This window comes from Otolemur garnettii, unplaced genomic scaffold (genome assembly GCF_000181295.1).
Source record: "Otolemur garnettii isolate 467f Iridium unplaced genomic scaffold, OtoGar3 scaffold00023, whole genome shotgun sequence".
NCBI lineage: Eukaryota > Metazoa > Chordata > Mammalia > Primates > Galagidae > Otolemur > Otolemur garnettii.
Genome location: NW_003852418.1, coordinates 21,425,706 through 21,442,297, shown reverse-complemented (window position 1 = coordinate 21,442,297; position 16,592 = coordinate 21,425,706). Strand labels below are relative to the sequence as shown.

General features: G+C 55.5%; 2 protein-coding genes across 2 annotated transcripts; one reads left to right on the top strand and one right to left on the bottom strand.

Annotated features, from left to right (window-relative positions):
* Positions 1-29: 29 nt before the first annotated feature.
* Positions 30-13,397, top strand: CABLES2 (Cdk5 and Abl enzyme substrate 2). The gene is made up of 10 exons (XM_003787853.3): positions 30-376; positions 7,543-7,614; positions 7,736-7,828; positions 8,868-8,945; positions 9,555-9,663; positions 9,986-10,151; positions 10,378-10,481; positions 10,767-10,873; positions 11,990-12,194; positions 12,423-13,397. The coding sequence occupies exons 1-10, from the start codon at positions 30-32 to the stop codon at positions 12,561-12,563; spliced, it is 1,422 nt and encodes a 473-aa protein (XP_003787901.1). The 3' UTR covers positions 12,564-13,397.
* Positions 13,398-14,809: 1,412 nt separating this feature from the next.
* Positions 14,810-16,176, bottom strand: RPS21 (ribosomal protein S21). The gene is made up of 6 exons (XM_003787762.3): positions 16,072-16,176; positions 15,880-15,942; positions 15,597-15,660; positions 15,328-15,399; positions 14,961-15,016; positions 14,810-14,872 (listed from the first exon to the last, which is right to left on the bottom strand). Exons 2-6 carry the CDS (start codon positions 15,927-15,929, stop codon positions 14,863-14,865), a joined length of 252 nt encoding a protein of 83 aa, XP_003787810.1. The 5' UTR covers positions 15,930-15,942; positions 16,072-16,176; the 3' UTR covers positions 14,810-14,862.
* Positions 16,177-16,592: the final 416 nt, after the last annotated feature.

Here is a 16,592-nt window from a genome sequence, read left to right as displayed (position 1 = left end):
CGCGGGCAGGCGGGCGGGCGCAGTAGGAGATGGCCGCGGCTGCGGCGGGTGGAGTCCCGGGCCCTGCCCCCAGCCCCACCAGGCCCCCGCCGCCCGCCGTCGCCTCAGCAGCCCGGGCCCCGCAGCAGGCCTTGCGGAGGCGCGGGGACTCGCGACGCCGCCAGGCTGCGCTCTTCTTCCTCAACAACATCTCCCTGGACGGGCGGCCCTCGAGCCTGGGCCCGGGCGGAGAGAAGCCCCCGCCGCCGCCCGCCGAGACCCGCGAGCTGCCCGCGCCGCCGCCGCCCGAACCACCCGCCAGGACCCCCGCGCCCCAGGGCCTGCTCAGCCCCACGCAGGTGCCTGCTGGGCTCGTCCTAGACGGGCAGCGCCAGAGGTGAGTGGGACTGGGGGAGGGTCAGCCGGGGTCGCAGGGATGGGCAGAAGATGGACCGGGGTCAGCCCCAGGCTTGAGGGACTGGTACATGGGATGGAGACATGGAACCCTCTAGGGTCAGCCCAGGATGCGGCATCAGGGTCATCTGAGGCTTCATCAGTACAGGACAGGGAGGTCAGATGGCCTGGGCATGGAGTTGGGGTGTCCTGGGACTCCTTCACAGTTTCCTCAGGCACTGTAATCCCCCTTTGTAGGCCTGATAGTTCCCTTAACCTCTCTGCTCTGGATGTGGGCTCAGAGTCTTGTCCACTTTATAATCCCCTGCACATGGGTTTTCGGGTCCCTCTGCCCTTTTCAGCACTCACAACCACAGCCCTTGGTCTCCAGACACACCCTCTCCCCTGTGCACTCATACCAGTGCTCTGGACACAGGGACTCCCAAACACCCCTGCTGTGGTCCCTTGCACAGAGTGGGCCACTGCCTCAGGACCCAGCATGTGGGCCAGGGGTACTTCCCGCAGAGTGACTGACATCTGTTCTCAGAGTCCTCTGCACAGGCCAGGCCTCCCACCCCAGGGCTATCTGGTGAACCTACCCTTCCCTGTCACCTCCCTGTTGACCCCTGTCACCTCTGAGCTCAGCATCCCTGGAGCTGCCACCTCCCAGGCCTGCAGTTACTCCGCTGCTCTGATTCTAATTCTAAAAATCCAACCTGAGCTGTCCAGTCTTCATCCCTGCCCTCAGGTCTTGCCAGAGAGCACTGGCCCCCAGCTAACCTTGGTTCCTTCCTCCCAGCCCTGGGGATTCTACCTCTCCACACCCCATAGCCCTCGCCCTGGGGAGTGACAGTGGGCGGCCTGCAAGCAGGACCAGCTGCACCAGGTTGTGGGTTGGAGCCCCTGCTGGGCAGCCCCACCCAGAGGCAGCCCCAGCTGAGCACAGAGCCTGTGTGGTTGGGCTAAGGCCTCAGATGGTTTCCAAAGGTGGCTCTTCTTACCTGGAGGTCATCATGGCCACTCTAGCCATAGTCACTTGATGGCCCAGCCCTCAGGCAGGTCAAGGTTTTTGGCTGGAGTAGATTGAATGTGAAGTCACGGATGTTGACTTTGCAACCAGATTTTCTGAGCAGCTTACTTTGCTTACTGAGGTTACCCTGTACCACATGGATGGGAGCATTTCCACAAGCAAGCCTGACCACTGCTCAGCGCACAGTGAGAGGGGCTGGCTGGGGCAGAGGAGTCAATGTGCCCCAAATGTGGCAGCTGGGCACCATGCACTCGGTGTGCCCAGCGCCTTCCAGGAACACAGGAGAGATGGAGCTGTGCCGTGCATCCCAGGCTGACAGCAGGGCCTGGTGGTGTGAGGCTCCAGGGGCAAGGGATGCTCCCGCAGCAAGCGAGTATCACACGTGTGGTCAGCATTTCTTGGACAGGCCCACTGTTTGACATAGAGCCACTCTCTCCTTCAGCCCTTGAGTGCTGGGATCCAGGTGGTGGTACTGAGTTCACCAAGTATAGCTTTAGTGCTCCTGTGTGCACCAGCCCTGTGATCAAAGATCAGACCTGACCCATGGAACCCCTTCTAGCGGGAGGAAGGAGTCAAGAGCAGCCGTGCTGCAGTAAAGGCCTGTAACTCAGGACACCCTCCTTGTGGCTCCAGAGCCCTCTTTGGTGGTAGTACTTGAGCCCTACATACCATCCACATGTGATGCATAGCCCACCCCACAAGATTCCAAAGAGTATGCCGTGGGCTGGCTTTCCTGGGCCAAGATGGGATGTAGTGGGGGCTAGAGTGCCCATTTCCAAGTAAGGTCGTGTTCACAGGTAAGGGGACATAGTTTAACCCACAACAGCCCTGGTTAATACCAACACTGCCAAATAGGTGAGTGGTGACATCCCTACAAGCAGACAGCTTCCTGCAAATTCCAGACAATTATGGCCAGTGGAGAGCCAGCTTGAGGCCAGAAGCCCTCCCAGTCATGGCTTCTGAGGAAAGACCTGGGCTGTGGCTGCAGGGACAGGCTGGCATCTAACCCTCCTGAGTGCCTGTCTAAAGTGATCCAGTTTCAGCCTGGCATCTGGCCATTTGTTTATAACATGGGCAGAGGTGTTCTTAGGTGTCACTGAAGGTGGTCGGCCAAGGAGGGAGCTCGGAGGCCCATTTCCCATGCAGCCCCTGGACCTTTCCCTGGGCCTTGGCGAGATGGGGTCTCCAAGACCATTGTTCATTCAGCAGATATGCCCTGAGAGTCCAGGTGAGTGTTTGGCCTATGAGCAGAACAGCCAGCTAGACAAGACCACTGCCCACACTTTCCCTGCAGTGGGGGCTCCAGCGTCCTCAGTGCTAGGATAGGTGGGCCATGGGACAGAGCAGTGTAGTCACTTGAAGGCCCCAGCCCATTCTCACATTACCTGCCCCACCTATGGGGTCGTGTCTCCAGCCCTCCACATGGCCAGCAGCTCCTCTTCTGGTCTCTGGGCTTCAGGTGGTGACATGGTGTTCAGACCTCAGGCAGCCCTTCTTCAGCATGTCTTCAGTTACAAAATAAAGGAGTTTATCAAACTTTAGAAATGATATTTAATAAATAGTGGCTTTGCTGGGCATCCATACTCAGTAGTTAGGGCACTGGCCACATGCTCCAGGGCTAGGCTAACCAAAAAAATGAGTGACAAATGGGTGACAAAATGAGACTCTGTCTCAATAAATAAATAAACAAAAGTCATTAGTAATAACAAGATAAGGAGGCCTTGGTACATGGTTCCATATGACCCTATTTGGCTCAGCGCCTATAGGTCAGTGGTTAGGGCTGCGGCCACATGCACTACAGGTGGTAGGTTTGAACCCGGACAGGGCCTGCTAAACAACAATAACAAAAAAACACCCGGGCGTTATGGTAGGTTCCTGTAGTCCCAGCTACTGGGAGGCTGAGGCAAGAGAATGGCTTAACCCCAAGAGTTTGAGGTTGCTGTGAGCCTGTGATGCCATAGCACTCTATGAGGGTAACAAAGGAACACTCTGTCTCAAAATAAATAAATGAATAAATAAATAAATAAATAAAATAGTGACTTCTCTTCCTTCTGATGCTTTTTTTCGAGAGTCTCACTTTGTCGCCCTCAGTAGTGTGTCATAGCTCACAGCAACCTCAAACTCTTGGACTCAAGTCTTGCCTCAGCCTTCCAAGTAGCTGGGACTACAGGTACCCACCACAACACCCAGCTGTTTTTAAAGATGGGGTCTCACTCTTGCTCAGGCTGGTCTTGAACATGTGAGCTCAGGCAATCCACCCACCTTGGCCTCCCAGAGTGCTGGGATGAAGGGCACGAGCCACTGCACCAAGCCCCTCTTTATGCTTTGGGGCTGCAAGTGCTAGCACCGTTTGTGAAGGGTCAATTCTGAAAAGGAGTGGGACTGGGAGTTTGGCTAAACACCCCCAGCCAACGGCCCTCTTCTTTTTTTTTTTTTTTTTTGAGACAGAGTCTCACCCTTGGTAGAGTACTGTAGTGTCACAACTCACGGCAACCTCAAACTCTTGGGCTCAAGCAATTCTCTTGTCTCAGCCTCCTAAGTAGCTGGGACTACAGGCACCAGGCACAACACCCAGCTATTTTTAGAGATGGGGGTCTCACTCTGGCTTAGGCTTGTCTTGAACTCATGAGCTCAGGTAATCTACCCGCCTCAGCCTCCCAGAGTGCTGGGATTACAAGTGTGAGCCACTGTGCCCAGCCTACACGGTCCTCTTCCCAGAAGGCAAACACAGGCAGTGTCAGTGGCACTACATGAAAGGAAGCCACCAGAAGTCACTATCAGTGTCACTTTAATGTGGCATGCAGGAGGGGGCCTTCCTGGGACTCTGGGGACTTGCCCACCGGTCAAGCAGGGCGTATATTAGCTGAGACAGCAGAAAGCCCAAGCTTTGCTCTTTTTGTCTGCCTGCCAGTCACCGTGTGTTTCCAGTTGAGGTATCTGTGCATGCCAAGAGGTGGAGGGTGCAATGGGAACCTGCAGCTGATGTGCCTACACAGCACCCAGGAGCCTCCTACCTACTGAGGACCCAGGACAGCACCTCCTGGTCTGTCACGTGCCCTCCTCAGCCGTTGCCTACACTGGACACTGACTAGTGCCTTGTAGCACATCCTCTGCGTCTGGCTGCTGTCACCCCGAGGGTGCTGCTCGTGTCCTCCCTTCGTAACATGCCCCCTGTGTCCAGCCTCCTACTGGCCAGTCCAGCTGCCTGTGATCCTGTCTGTGTCTGCTGGACACACAGATGCCTCTCCGTGGAGTCTGATGATGGGCACTTCTTCCATCGCAGCCAAGCAGCTGACCCTGGCCAGAGCCCATCCCTGCCTGCTAACATCTGTCTCATTCACAGTAGCCACCCTGCTGGGGATATGTGACATCACCATAGTCCTGCTTCTGGGAAGAGAAATGCCTCCTCATTCTCCCCCAGCACCAGCTTCCATGGAGAGACAAGCAGAAGGGAAAGCCACCAGCATCCTGCATTTAGTCAACCCTGGTCATGGCACCCACGCTGGGCACCATCTTCAGCATTGCCAGTCTCTGTTCCTGGGACAGGGCCAGGTTCAGAGAATGGGCACCTGAGGAAGCAGCGCCTGGGCATTCTTTATTCACACTGTCACTGGCTGGGCTGGTGGCAGCCAGAGCCCCAACTATCCACCTGGGCTCAGTCACTACTCCACTCCCTACCAGCTGTAGCATCCCAGACAAGTTGCTAGTGGCTGTGTGCCTCAGTTTCCTCACCTATAAACTAAGGGTAAGAATACTACCTACCTCCTAGCACTAGGAGGGTAGAGTTTATAAATAAAATGCTCGGCTCGGCGCCTATAGCTCAACCGGCTAAGGCGCCAGCCACGTACACCTAAGGTGGCGGGTTCGAATCCCCAGCCCGGACCCGCCAAACAACAATGACGGCTGCAACCAAAAAATAGCCGGGCGTTGTGGCGGGCGCCTGTGGTCCCAGCTACTTGGGAGGCGGAGGCAGGAGACTCGCTTGAGCCCAGGAGTTGGAGGTTGCTGTGAGCTGTAATGCCACGGCACTCTACCCAGGGGGACAGCTTGAGGCTCTGTCTCAAAAAAAAAAAAAAATAAATAAATAAAATGCTCACAAAGAAGGAAAGATAAAAGAAAACTGCAAAGAAACAAAGATCTGCAGAGTCTGCTGGGAACGGATTTTAAAAGCTTGGCGTGAAGAAACACATTGTCCCCATAGTAACCAGGAAGTAACGGGGTGGAGGGGGCCCGCAGAGGTCAGCAGGGAGCCTGAATGCCCAGGACGCTGCCAGACAGGCTACCAAGCGGCCCCGCAAATTAGGTCCCAGGTGTCCAAGAGCAACCCGGAACCACCTGGGTAATTACCTGAGGGAATGAGCCTCCAGAGAAACACCTGGCTGGCCCTTGGGCCTCCAGAGACAGCCCCATGTCTCCACCTCAGCCAGCTGTGTTTGCAGGGTGGCCCTGCACACCAGCCTCAAGTGGGGCCTCTTTCAGGGCAGGGCCAGCTGCCATTCCCAGCACTGGGCCTTCTGGGACAGCTTGGTGTCTGTGGACACGCCTCTCGGCCTACAACTGAGCCCCTAGATCCTACACCCATGGCCTCCTGCCTTGACCCTGCTGTCCAGGCACTGCCATGCCTCCCCAGCTCCAGAGCCTGGCTGGCAGTCCACTGTCCCCACCATGGGCAGCCCTGTGGAGACACCAGTGGATTTTTTGGTTCCTGGATTTTTGTTTTTAGTTCCCTTTTGTTTCCAATGAACTCTTGTTGCCTTTATCATTTAAAAGACAAAATTATTTCCTAAGATCTCAACTTTGATGGTAGAAACCATGCTCAGTGCCCAGGTGACCATTGTTTCACAGTTTCAGTACAGTGTTCAGTAAATTACCCAAAGTTTTTAGTGTTGTTTATAAGGCAGACTTCATGGTGGGTGGTTTTGCCCACCTGTAGTTAATAGAAGCATTCTGAGCAGCGTCAAGCCAGGATGCGTGGTGCATCAAGTGGATGAAGTGTGTTTCTCACTTAACAGCATCTTTAACTTACAGCAGGTTTGTCAGGGCTACGTCCAGCACTGAGCAAGTGCTTATATAAACCTCAGCTACCACTGATACCACCATCGCCATCGCAGAAGCTGCATTTCTGGAATACTTTGAGTGGCTGAGCATGTACTTCATGACTCCTGGTACAAGAAAAAGAGCAAAGCTTTAGCGCCTCAGACAGGAGTTCAAGTCCCAGCTTTGCCTTTTTGGCTAAGTGGCCTTGAGGATTCGTGAAACACTTTGAGTCTTTGTCTTGAATGATGGACGTTGGCCTGGTCCTGCAGGTGTGTGAGGAGCTGTGCCCTGAGGCCTTCAGTGATGTTGTTCGTGTGTCATTCACCCAGACATTTTGCCTGTGAAAAATGTCTGGGAGGTTCCTGAGGTCCAGGCAGGGGGTGAAGCTCTAGGGACATAGCCATGAGCAGTTCCATGGAGGCCACTGCTCTGAACAGGGCGGCAGACAGCAAGTGGACAGTAGGCCAAGGGCACCTCCTCACATTAGTGTCCAGGTCTTGAGCAGGCTGCCTGGTCACAGGATAGCGAAGGTCCACTTGGCCTCTCTGACAGGGCAACATGGGCAGAAACCTAAAATCCAGAGGAAGTGGCCTCTGGAAGAGCTGGAAAGGAATGTTCCAGATAAAGGGATAGCCTCTGAAAAAGGCCAGGGGTGGGGGAGCACTTGCTGGGCCAGTGGCCCGTGAATGAGGGGTTTACACTGCACATCTCCCGCTGCCTGTGGCCTTCCTATACTTTGGAGAACGATGGGCACCATCAGCCACAGGCAAGGCGGGTGAGGATAGGCCCATTGCAGCTGGCAGTGCACCCAGCAGGGTGTTTCTTAGGGAAGTGCCTTTTGGTGGGCAGGGAACATTGGCATGGTATAGCCTGTCTGGAGCCTGCTCTGCAGGGCCACTGGTCCCAGAGAGGAGGGCAGTGCCTGTGAAGGCAGGAACCAGAGCAGAATGGCACCACCTCCTCACACCTCAGCCTATAGGTACGCAGCATGGCCAGAGCCTCTCCTTCCCTGCACAGCCAGCAGCACTGGGCTCAGTCATGAAGGCCCTGCCTGAGGTTGGTAGCACCACACCTGTTCTGAGGCCTCCATGTTGTCCCTACAGGAGACGAGTCACCTCCCAGCGCTGCTCCCTTGAGTTTCTAGAAGATGCAGTGGGATGCAGCTCAGTACAGAGGTACACACCCTGCGCACCTGGAGCTCTTAGGTCCTGCTCCAGCTGCCACCAACCCTTGGGGGCCAAGAGAGGGTCTTGGGTAGGAAAGAGAGACCCCCCTCAATTCCATTTTACCTTGCAGAACCAAGCACACCTCTGGATCACCAAGACACAAAGGCCTGAAGAAGACGCACTTCATCAAGAACATGCGGCAGTACGACACTAGGAACAGCAGGTACCGCAGGGCCACACCCAGGTCCTGCCCACACCACCTGCATTAGCTCCCCCTAGGTCCCAGGCCCCCATCACACTCACCTTCCTCTATGTTCCCAGGCCCCTGACCTGGCCATGGCAAGCCCACCCTCTCCAGAATCTCAGGAGGTGAAGAGCTGCCACGGACACCAACCTTGAATAGAGTGTTGGTGTGAAGGAGTGTTGGGAACACAGAGACAGGCTGAGCTATGAGAGAAGGAGCAAGGCTCAGTTGTATTTGGCAGCACAGAAGGGAGGTTGAACTGAAAACCAAAATGGGACGGCGACAGCTGGCACCCAGGCCCATCCTGGGAGGCTGTGTGCGGCCTGCGCTAGGGATGGTCCTGTGCCTGTCCTTTTGCCTCCCCACTGCCAGCCCAAGTGTCCCAGAGAGCACCCTTCCCTCTAGAGTTTGCCTGCCAGTGGTGACTGTCGGTCTGGACAACCCCTTCCTCCTAGTCCTGTATGCGTGTGATGCTGTAGCGTGACAGCCTGGTACAGCTCCCAGGCAGACCTGAGCGCTAGGCCAGCCAGAGAGCAGTGGAAGGGCACTCCCACTGCTGTCCATCTGCTGACCATGGGCCCAGGCTGACAGCCAGCGTCCAGGTTTTGGCTATCCTGGCACCATGGGAGGAGGCCTCCCAGGCCAGCTGCACTTAGGATGTGGATCTGGGAACCCCCTGCAGGGACACTGAGGACCAGTCTGGGCGGATACCAGTGTCACTGTCCAGCCCCCTCTGCCTTTAGTGATGCCTGGCCTCTTAGGGATGACCAGAGATCCCAAGCTGGGGCCTCCAGTCCTGGGGTGTGTCCATGCACATGCAACCCCAGGAAGAGGCACCCTCATTAGCACCTCTGGGTACCCACCTGAGTGCCAAGGCAGCCAGACCACCAGCCTCTCGGACAGTGGACAATTTCCCATCTCCTGAGTTAGGAATTTTCCCTTGAAAACGTCCACAGTCCTGGACACAACACTGCCCATGGCTCCCTGGCACCACCTTGACCCTCTCTCTACCCCACAGAATTGTGCTTATCTGTGCCAAGCGGTCCCTATGTGCAGCCTTCTCAGTCCTGCCCTATGGAGAGGGCCTGCGGGTCAGGTGAGTGGCCCAGGGTACCTCACAGCTACCCACCTCTGGGCAGGGGGTGTGGGCTACATGCCTGGCAGCTGTCCATGGGCTCCTCAGGAACTCAGAATGGCCACTGGGCATCCTCACTCTCTGGCAGGGGCCATAACTTCTGTCAGGCTGTCCATATATACATTGCCTGGCATGTCCATCTCCCTCTGGTGGACACAGCTGCATGTCCCTGTGACCCATCCAGATAGCTGTACATGATTCAAGGAAGTGGTTGTCGGGTGGAGACAGCATTGTATAAAAATAGTGATGGAGAAACCTGACCTGGTGAGGTCCACAGCTGAGTCCCAGGCCTGAGCCGAGCCTCTGAGAGGTGTGGGGAGCCTGCGGCAAAGTAAAGGGAGGTGCTGCCCCTGCATTTTGGCAAGTGGTGCCTGTCACTGTCCGGGGAAACTCAAGGACGCCTCTAACAACAAAGGTGCTTATTGGCATGTGGCTTCCACCCAGGGGATATGCAGATAACCTCGGTTGTGAACACATTCTGTATGGAGGGATAGGCAGGCAGTGTCCTGGCAGCCGAACTTTTGCTCACCAGCAGCAGAGCCAAGTCTCCCTCCTCTCCCCTTGCTGCAGTGACCTGCGGGTAGACATCCAAAAGCAGAGGCATCCATCCGGTGGCACTTCTGTTTCTCCTGAGATGGTCTTTGAGTTGGAAGGTGTCGAGCTGGGAGCAGACGGCAAGGCAAGTGTCCGTGGCCACTGGTGTCACAAGCACATGTGGATCCAAGCAGCCCTTGAGCTTGGTGGTGGGTCATTCATTGCCAACCTTGTGTGGGTTGCAAGTAGCCCAGCCAGGCAGCTCTGGCCACCTCACCCCAGCTCCGTGCTCAGGTCTGAGGTCAGGGGTCTTCAGAGGTAGGGAGCCCAGATAATGCATGGTAGGGCTGGTGTTCCACAATGTTCATCTTTCCTTGAGGTTATGCTTTCCACATGGGCCCCCTGTGTTTGTGTCTGTACCTCTCTGCAGCTGTGGGGCAGGAGCCCTGACACACTTTTCTCCCCAGGTTGTGTCTTATGCGAAGTTCCTGTACCCTACCAACGCCCTGGTGGCACACAAGAGTGACAGCCACGGCCCACTGCCCCCACCTCGGCCCAGCATCCCCCGGGCTTTGCCAGGCTCAAGACACAAACCCGCCCCTGCCAAGTCAGCACCAGCCAGCACAGAGTTAGGTAGCCTTGATGGGCACAGGAGCCCCATCAAAGACGGCTCCAGGGAGGGACCCTGCCTCTCAGGACATCTTTCCTTTATGCCAAGTCCTGGGCCCTTGGGAGGGAGGGAGCCATGGCAGGAGCCCCTCCCAAGCCCCAGGAACTCCTCTTGTCCCACCTGCCTCCTCTTGGGGTGGACAGCAGCTCCAGCAGAGGCACCGGTGGGTCAGGGCTGCTCTGCCTACAGGGAGTGATGTAGGGGATGCTCCGGAGTATAACCCCAACCTGCTGGATGACCCTCAGTGGCCCTGCGGCAAGCACAAGCGGGTCCTCATCTTCGCATCCCACATGGTAAGCCCCTCATCAGGCCTGCGCCCCCAGCACCTGGAAGACCAGAGCAACCAGCCTAGGAGAGTGGGGTCCCCTGTGTGTGGACATCAGCAGCCACGGGCCACCCCTCACCAAGTTGCACTAGCTCTGGTACCATCTTTTGCTCACAGAGGTTTGTGTGCCTCTGAAGTTACTCCAAATTCACATTTGCAAACCCAGGCTTCATGAAATCTGCCTGGTCAGTGGGCCCACAAGCAGGCCCCAGGCTAGCAGGGGGCTGCCCACCCTGCTGGCTTCTTATTGCAGACCACGGTGATAGAATACGTGAAGCCCTCAGACCTCAAGAAGGACATGAACGAGACCTTCAGAGAGAAGTTCCCACACATCAAACTGACACTGAGCAAAATCCGGAGGTGAGGAAGGCTTGGCCAGCGCTAGCATACACCTCCCACTCTCCTGAAGGCCTTGTCAGGCCTCCTCACCTGCAGCCACCTCTGCACGCCACCTCCACCCACTTCTCCCCAACCTCCCTTCTCTCTCTCCTCCCTCCACCCAGCCAGCCTCACCCCTGTGGACCCTCCGACAGCCCAGGTCTTTTTAAAATTTTAGTCTGTGGCTGGGTGCCATGGCTCACACCTGTGATCCCAGCACTCTGACAGGCCCAGACAGAAGGATTGCTTGAGTTCAGGAGTTTGAGACCAGCTTGATTAAGACTGAGACCCGTGTCTGCTAAAAGAAAAACTAGCCAGGTATAGTGGCAGGCGCCTATAGTCCCAGCTACTTGGGAGGCTGAGGCAAGAGGATCACTTAAGCCCAAGAGTTTAAGGTTGCTGTGAGGTAGGCTGAAGCCGCGGCACTCTACCCAAGGCAACAGAGAGGGACTCTTATTTGTTAAGGAAAAAAACAACAAAGTAAACCCTAGTCTGGGTTGTCCCTCTGTGCTCAGCCCTGCCTAGCCTGTGCCACTTTGCTCAGTCAATGCCACAGCTCTTTCTGGGGCCCACAAATCTCCACCCACCCCCTGCTGTGTGCTGCACACTTGCCAAGGTCACCCCACGTGTCCCTCTGTTCTCGTCGTTGCCCCTGCCATGATCCTCACATGGGCCTGAGAGGATGGGGTGGAGCTGCCCTGAGTCTGGGGGGCTCACACACCCACACCCCCAACATAATTAGGACCTGCCTTTCCTCCTGTGGCCTCCATTGCTCCGCCTTCCCCCTTCGGGTCTCTGTCTAAAATTGCCCCTCATCAGAGGTCCGTCCCACCTCACTGCCTCCCCTGCGAGAAGGGTTTATCCTCTGCAGTTCCATCCATGACAGTGTGGGCCATGCACCAGGTGCAGGCAGTGCTGTGCGCCGCACTTGAGGGATGGGTGGAGGGTGAGGCCCAGCCTGCTCATGCTCACCAAGCAGTGCTGGGCTTTTCCCTGGAGGACGCAGCACCACATCTAATGGCCCAAAGTTATGCCCAAGCCACGGGAGGGTGGCTGCTGCCTCTGCCCCACAAGGACTTGGTCTCCATCTCTACCTAGTCTGAAGCGGGAAATGCGGAACCTCTCTGAGGAATGCAGCCTGGAGCCTGTGACCGTGTCCATGGCCTACGTGTACTTTGAGAAGCTCGTCCTGCAGGGCAAGCTCCACAAGCAGAACCGCAAGCTGTGTGCCGGGGCCTGTGTGCTGCTGGCCGCCAAGATCAGCAGTGACCTACGCAGGAACGAAGTGAAGCAGCTCATTGATGTGAGTACACATGGCTCTCTGGCCACACTGACTAGCCAGGCTGCCACACAGCACCTCTCAACCCAGACCCAAGGGCCATGGGCCAGAGGGGAGAGCTGCCATCCACTCACCTGGCTGACATCTACCCAGGCTTAGCTGGGCAGCCCACACCTGAAACCTGCTGACTTGGAGGGAAATACAGAAGAGGGAAGGGGCCCCTCCTGTTTAACCTTTCTCTATTCTATGCAGAAGTTAGAAGAAAGATTTCGGTTCAACAGGCGAGATCTAATTGGGTTTGAGTTCACAGTGCTCGTGGCTTTGGAACTTGCTCTGTACCTTCCCGAGAACCAAGTGTTACCTCATTACCGACGGCTCACCCAGCAGTCCTAGCCAGGGCCCAGAGCACGGCAGTGCCTGTCGACCAGGCACTGAAGCCCGGCGTGCGTGTCCTCCTGGCCTTTTCTGCACCGTACATCTCTGGCTGGTGCAGCTCATTTGCACTGTTTCCTCAGAAGGGTCACTGCTCTCATTCCAAAGTGCACACTTCTCTGAGGGTATTTCTGAGAATATTCCTGGATTTTTACATGAACTAAATGTGGAGCTGTTATTCTTTTTTTTCGATGTGCCCGAGACTAGCCTGGCACCAGACTGGCCTTTGGTTTACGTCGCCTAGTGTTAAGTCCTGACTTTGCGGTGCTCTGCCTCTGCCTTGCCTTTGCTAACTTTGTCGCTACTGCACTGTCGTCAGGGTGGAGGTGTGGGTTTCCAAACCTCACTCAACACGTCAAAGTGCTGTTTTAACTGATTTAAGCATTCATCTTGGGTGTTTTGGTTGTTTGGATGTGGAGACACAGCACTGAGGCTTCCCCAATGGTGCCCCTAGTGTCGACTACACCACTGGCCCCCTAGCACCCCAGGCAGAGCTACTCCAGAGCTTTTTCTGTCAGATTAAGCAACAAGAGAAGGCTTCTGACTTGCTCCAATCTCATTTTTGGGACTCTTGGACCTCTGCTCAAGCATCGTTGTCACTGTGAAATCCTGACCCCATGTGTAACATCTAGCAGATGCTCACCCGTGCCAGGATCCTCCCTCTGCCTCTCACCAGGAAAACCCATTATCCCTGACACTCTGGGCCTTCAGGACAACTGCTGATTGCTGGCACCTGACTCCTGATTTTCCTAAGCAATAGTCCGGCAGAGAAAAATAATATATACTATAATTTGGGATTTGGCTCTGAAGACCTTTAAGGAAACAAAAACTGCTTAAAGGAGGTTTGAAACCAACTTGAACCACACTTGACGCCCAATGGGAAGCCACTGACAACTGACCCTATACATGTCAAGGCAGGAAGTGGCACTGTCTCAGCCAGAAAGCCCACCGGCCCCATTATGGTTGTGGTTATGCCCCACAGGACATCCAGACCCCTGCAGTTCTCCCAGGTTTGCCTCAATTTCCTGCAGCCTGGTTCTCCAGCTGCCCATCAAAACACTAATTATAAACAAGGATTAAGTTTTTATGAGTCAGCTGACCTCAAAAGATGGCCAGTGGCCAGGCTACCAAGCCATCTTTCCTACTGCTATCGTATAAATCTGCCTGTCCCTAGGTGGGGGCTCTGGGACAATCTCCACCTCCACCCCATGAGTACTTTGCATTCTGTTCATGCAGATGGGTGCTTCTGCAGAAAGGAATGCCAATTCTGCAGATCACAGAACTCAGGCCACCAGCAACTCCACCCAGACCCCAGCAGAGGCACTGGACAGCTGCCTACCCAGCCCTTGTATTCCTTTTCTGTAGCCACTCTGGAACCCCAGAATTAGACATATATGAAGGATACCTGGCAAAGACTGCAGGACGAGTCTCACCCAACACACAACCTGTCCTCTTGGGTGGATGATCCCCCTTAAGCCCAGTGTGCACCCATGACACTCTGGGCGGCTGGCATGCCACATAGAACACTGGGCCTAAAGCCCCAACTTTCCTGTAAAAAGCCACTTCTCCTACCACCAAGATGCCCTCTTGAGGGCACCAGCATGGTACGAGCACTGTAAGGGACTGGCTTTCCAAAATACTTGTTCCAGTTTACAACCCACCTTCAAGGGACATACTCCCATGGGACTTTCTATACAGACAAAAGCAAGAAAATGACTGATAAGCACAGTAATTTAAGTCTGTACATTTATGTAGTGAGATTAAGTCATTTTACCAAACCAGTCTGTCTGAAGCCCTCCCCTTCAGTATGTCCTTTTTAAGAATGCCAAGAGCTGCCACTGCATGGTATTCAAAAATGACTGCAACACAGCCTGAGCCAGGTGTGTATACTGTGTCTACAAGGTGTTTGGCTGAGCTGTGACCAAATGAAACCAAACCTGGCGCTGATTCCTCAGCAGCTGGTGGCAGCTGTGAATGTAAATGTGCATAAGTGGATATCTGACCTCAGAATGTTTGTCATGATGTTCTTAAGCGTACAACGTATTTGTGCTTTAAAGTAAACCTTGGTTTTGCAACATACTTCATAATTTATCCCTTTCCATCTAACTGGATGCTACCCCATCCTTGCCACCCAGTCCAAACAAAGCCCTGTTCCCACCAGAGGCCAAAGGAGCATGCCTAGAGGCACACAATGGAACCAGCACAACTGGGTTTCACTATTTATTTATGGCATTCATTCCACATCCCTGATTCTCTCCAGTCAGAAATTCCTAGAACAAGGAAAAAAAAAGACAATGTTGAAACCATGTCTCTGGAGAAGTCTCACTGTACCCAAACACAAGACTCCCAACCCCTTACTTTGAAACGATGCCATCAGCTTTGGCCAATCGAAGAATGGAATCATCTGATTCACCCTTTAAAAGGAAAAAGCACACAGTGTAGCTGCTGCTGCCTGGGCAGCCACACTCCCATCCCAGCTTCTACCACACTAAGGGGGGTTGGGGGTGGCACACTACCAGGCACACCCTTAAGCTGACCATACAGGTAAAGTGGATGCTGAAGCAGGTTTTTTCCTGGGCCCCTGAGCATCCTCTTCTGTGCCCAGGAAGAGACAAGCAGTCAGTAGAGTCCACACATCTCAGATCTATCTACGCTGCCAACAACAAATCCAGGCACCTCCCAGGCAAGAGTCCATATGATGAGCAAAGCTCCACAAAACACTCACCATCCTGCGAATGGCCCCACAGATAGCATAGGTTTTAAACTGGCCATTAAATCTGCCGGTAACCTTGTCAACCTGTACAGAAAAGAGAATTCACAAAGCCATTCACCAAGGCAACTTTAGCTCTGACCTGAAGTTTGGAAAACATCAATCCAAAAAGCCAGCCTGCACCTGAACCTTCACCCCCTCTCCAGCAGTCCCTCCCCAGACCACAGGCCTTCTTGACACAGGCGCCCACCTGCCACCTTTCCACCTTCCAGAGCCTAGCTCACCTCAGCCACGTTCATCTGGATGGATGCGTGGTCCTTAGCACCGATGATGCGGTTGCTAGCGGAGCTGTGGAAGGAAGGGGCGCAATTAACAAGTGGGAAGAGGATTGGGGACAGGGCCGAGAGGGGAAGAGGCGAATGTGGGGAGAGGACTGGAGGAAAAGTCGGGCTGATAGCAAGGGAGAGGGGCCTGGGGTTAGAGAAAGGGCCTGGGATGGGGAGGAGACCAGGAGCAAGTGGGGGCGCGACTGGGTATGGGGGGTAGAGGTGGGTGGGGGTCGCTCACCATTTCCGCGGCACGTATAGGTCCACGAACTCGCCGGCGTCGTTCTGCATCTCAAGGCCGGACCTAAGGAATCACCACGCGGGGCGTGAGGGCGGCAGTGCCTGCGCCCCCACTCCCAGCCCGCGCAAGCCCTCCCGGCCCCACGCCCGCCCGCGCCTAGGCCCGAACCGGAGCCAGCGCCGCGCGACCCACCTGCTGCCACGGGGACGCGTGAAGGCAGAGAAAGGAAGTGGTGATCGCCTGCGCAGAGATACAAGCGGGCGGGCGAAGGCGGGCTTGGGAAGAGTGCTTCCGGGTCACGCCGCCGCGGCGCGTCTGCGCACTGCATCCCTGCCTGCCGGCGGCCCGACGCACTTTCCGTTTCCGCCGGCGGAGTCGGTCCGAGGCTGTGCGGCCCTCTGAGTTGTGGCCCAGCCCCCGGGACGTGCCAGGCGGACGCTGCTGTCCCCACAAGCGCCTGAAGGGCCGGCAGCTAGCAGCAGGGCGGCCGGCGGGTGGACTGGGCCTCTGGGCGCCGGGGAGGCCAGTTCGCCTGATGGCGGTGGGCGGGTTCTTGGGGGTAGGAAAGGTACAGACCTCCCGGGAGTCAAAAAGCATCAGCAGTCGCATCCCCGGGGGCAGGGCGGGAGCAGCCGAGGAAACAGGCGGCGTGAGGACGGTCCGGCTTTAGGGCGAAACAATAGAAAATTATTATTATTATTTTTTTTTTTTTT

Bases quoted from the DNA above. Each gene is read 5' to 3' on its own strand.
- CABLES2 (XM_003787853.3), top strand. From the start codon at position 30: ATGGCCGCGGCTGCGGCGGGTGGAGTCCCGGGCCCTGCCCCCAGCCCC. The intron at 377-7,542 runs GTGAGTGGGACT...TTGTCCCTACAG, and splicing joins CTAGACGGGCAGCGCCAGAG to GAGACGAGTCACCTCCCAGC. The intron at 9,664-9,985 runs GCAAGTGTCCGT...TTTTCTCCCCAG, and splicing joins AGCTGGGAGCAGACGGCAAG to GTTGTGTCTTATGCGAAGTT.
- RPS21 (XM_003787762.3), bottom strand. From the start codon at position 15,929: ATGCAGAACGACGCCGGCGAGTTCGTGGACCTATACGTGCCGCGGAAA. The intron at 15,400-15,596 runs GTGAGCTAGGCT...TTTTCTGTACAG, and splicing joins TCCAGATGAACGTGGCTGAG to GTTGACAAGGTTACCGGCAG. The intron at 15,017-15,327 runs GTGAGTGTTTTG...TTCCTTTTAAAG, and splicing joins GTGGGGCCATTCGCAGGATG to GGTGAATCAGATGATTCCAT.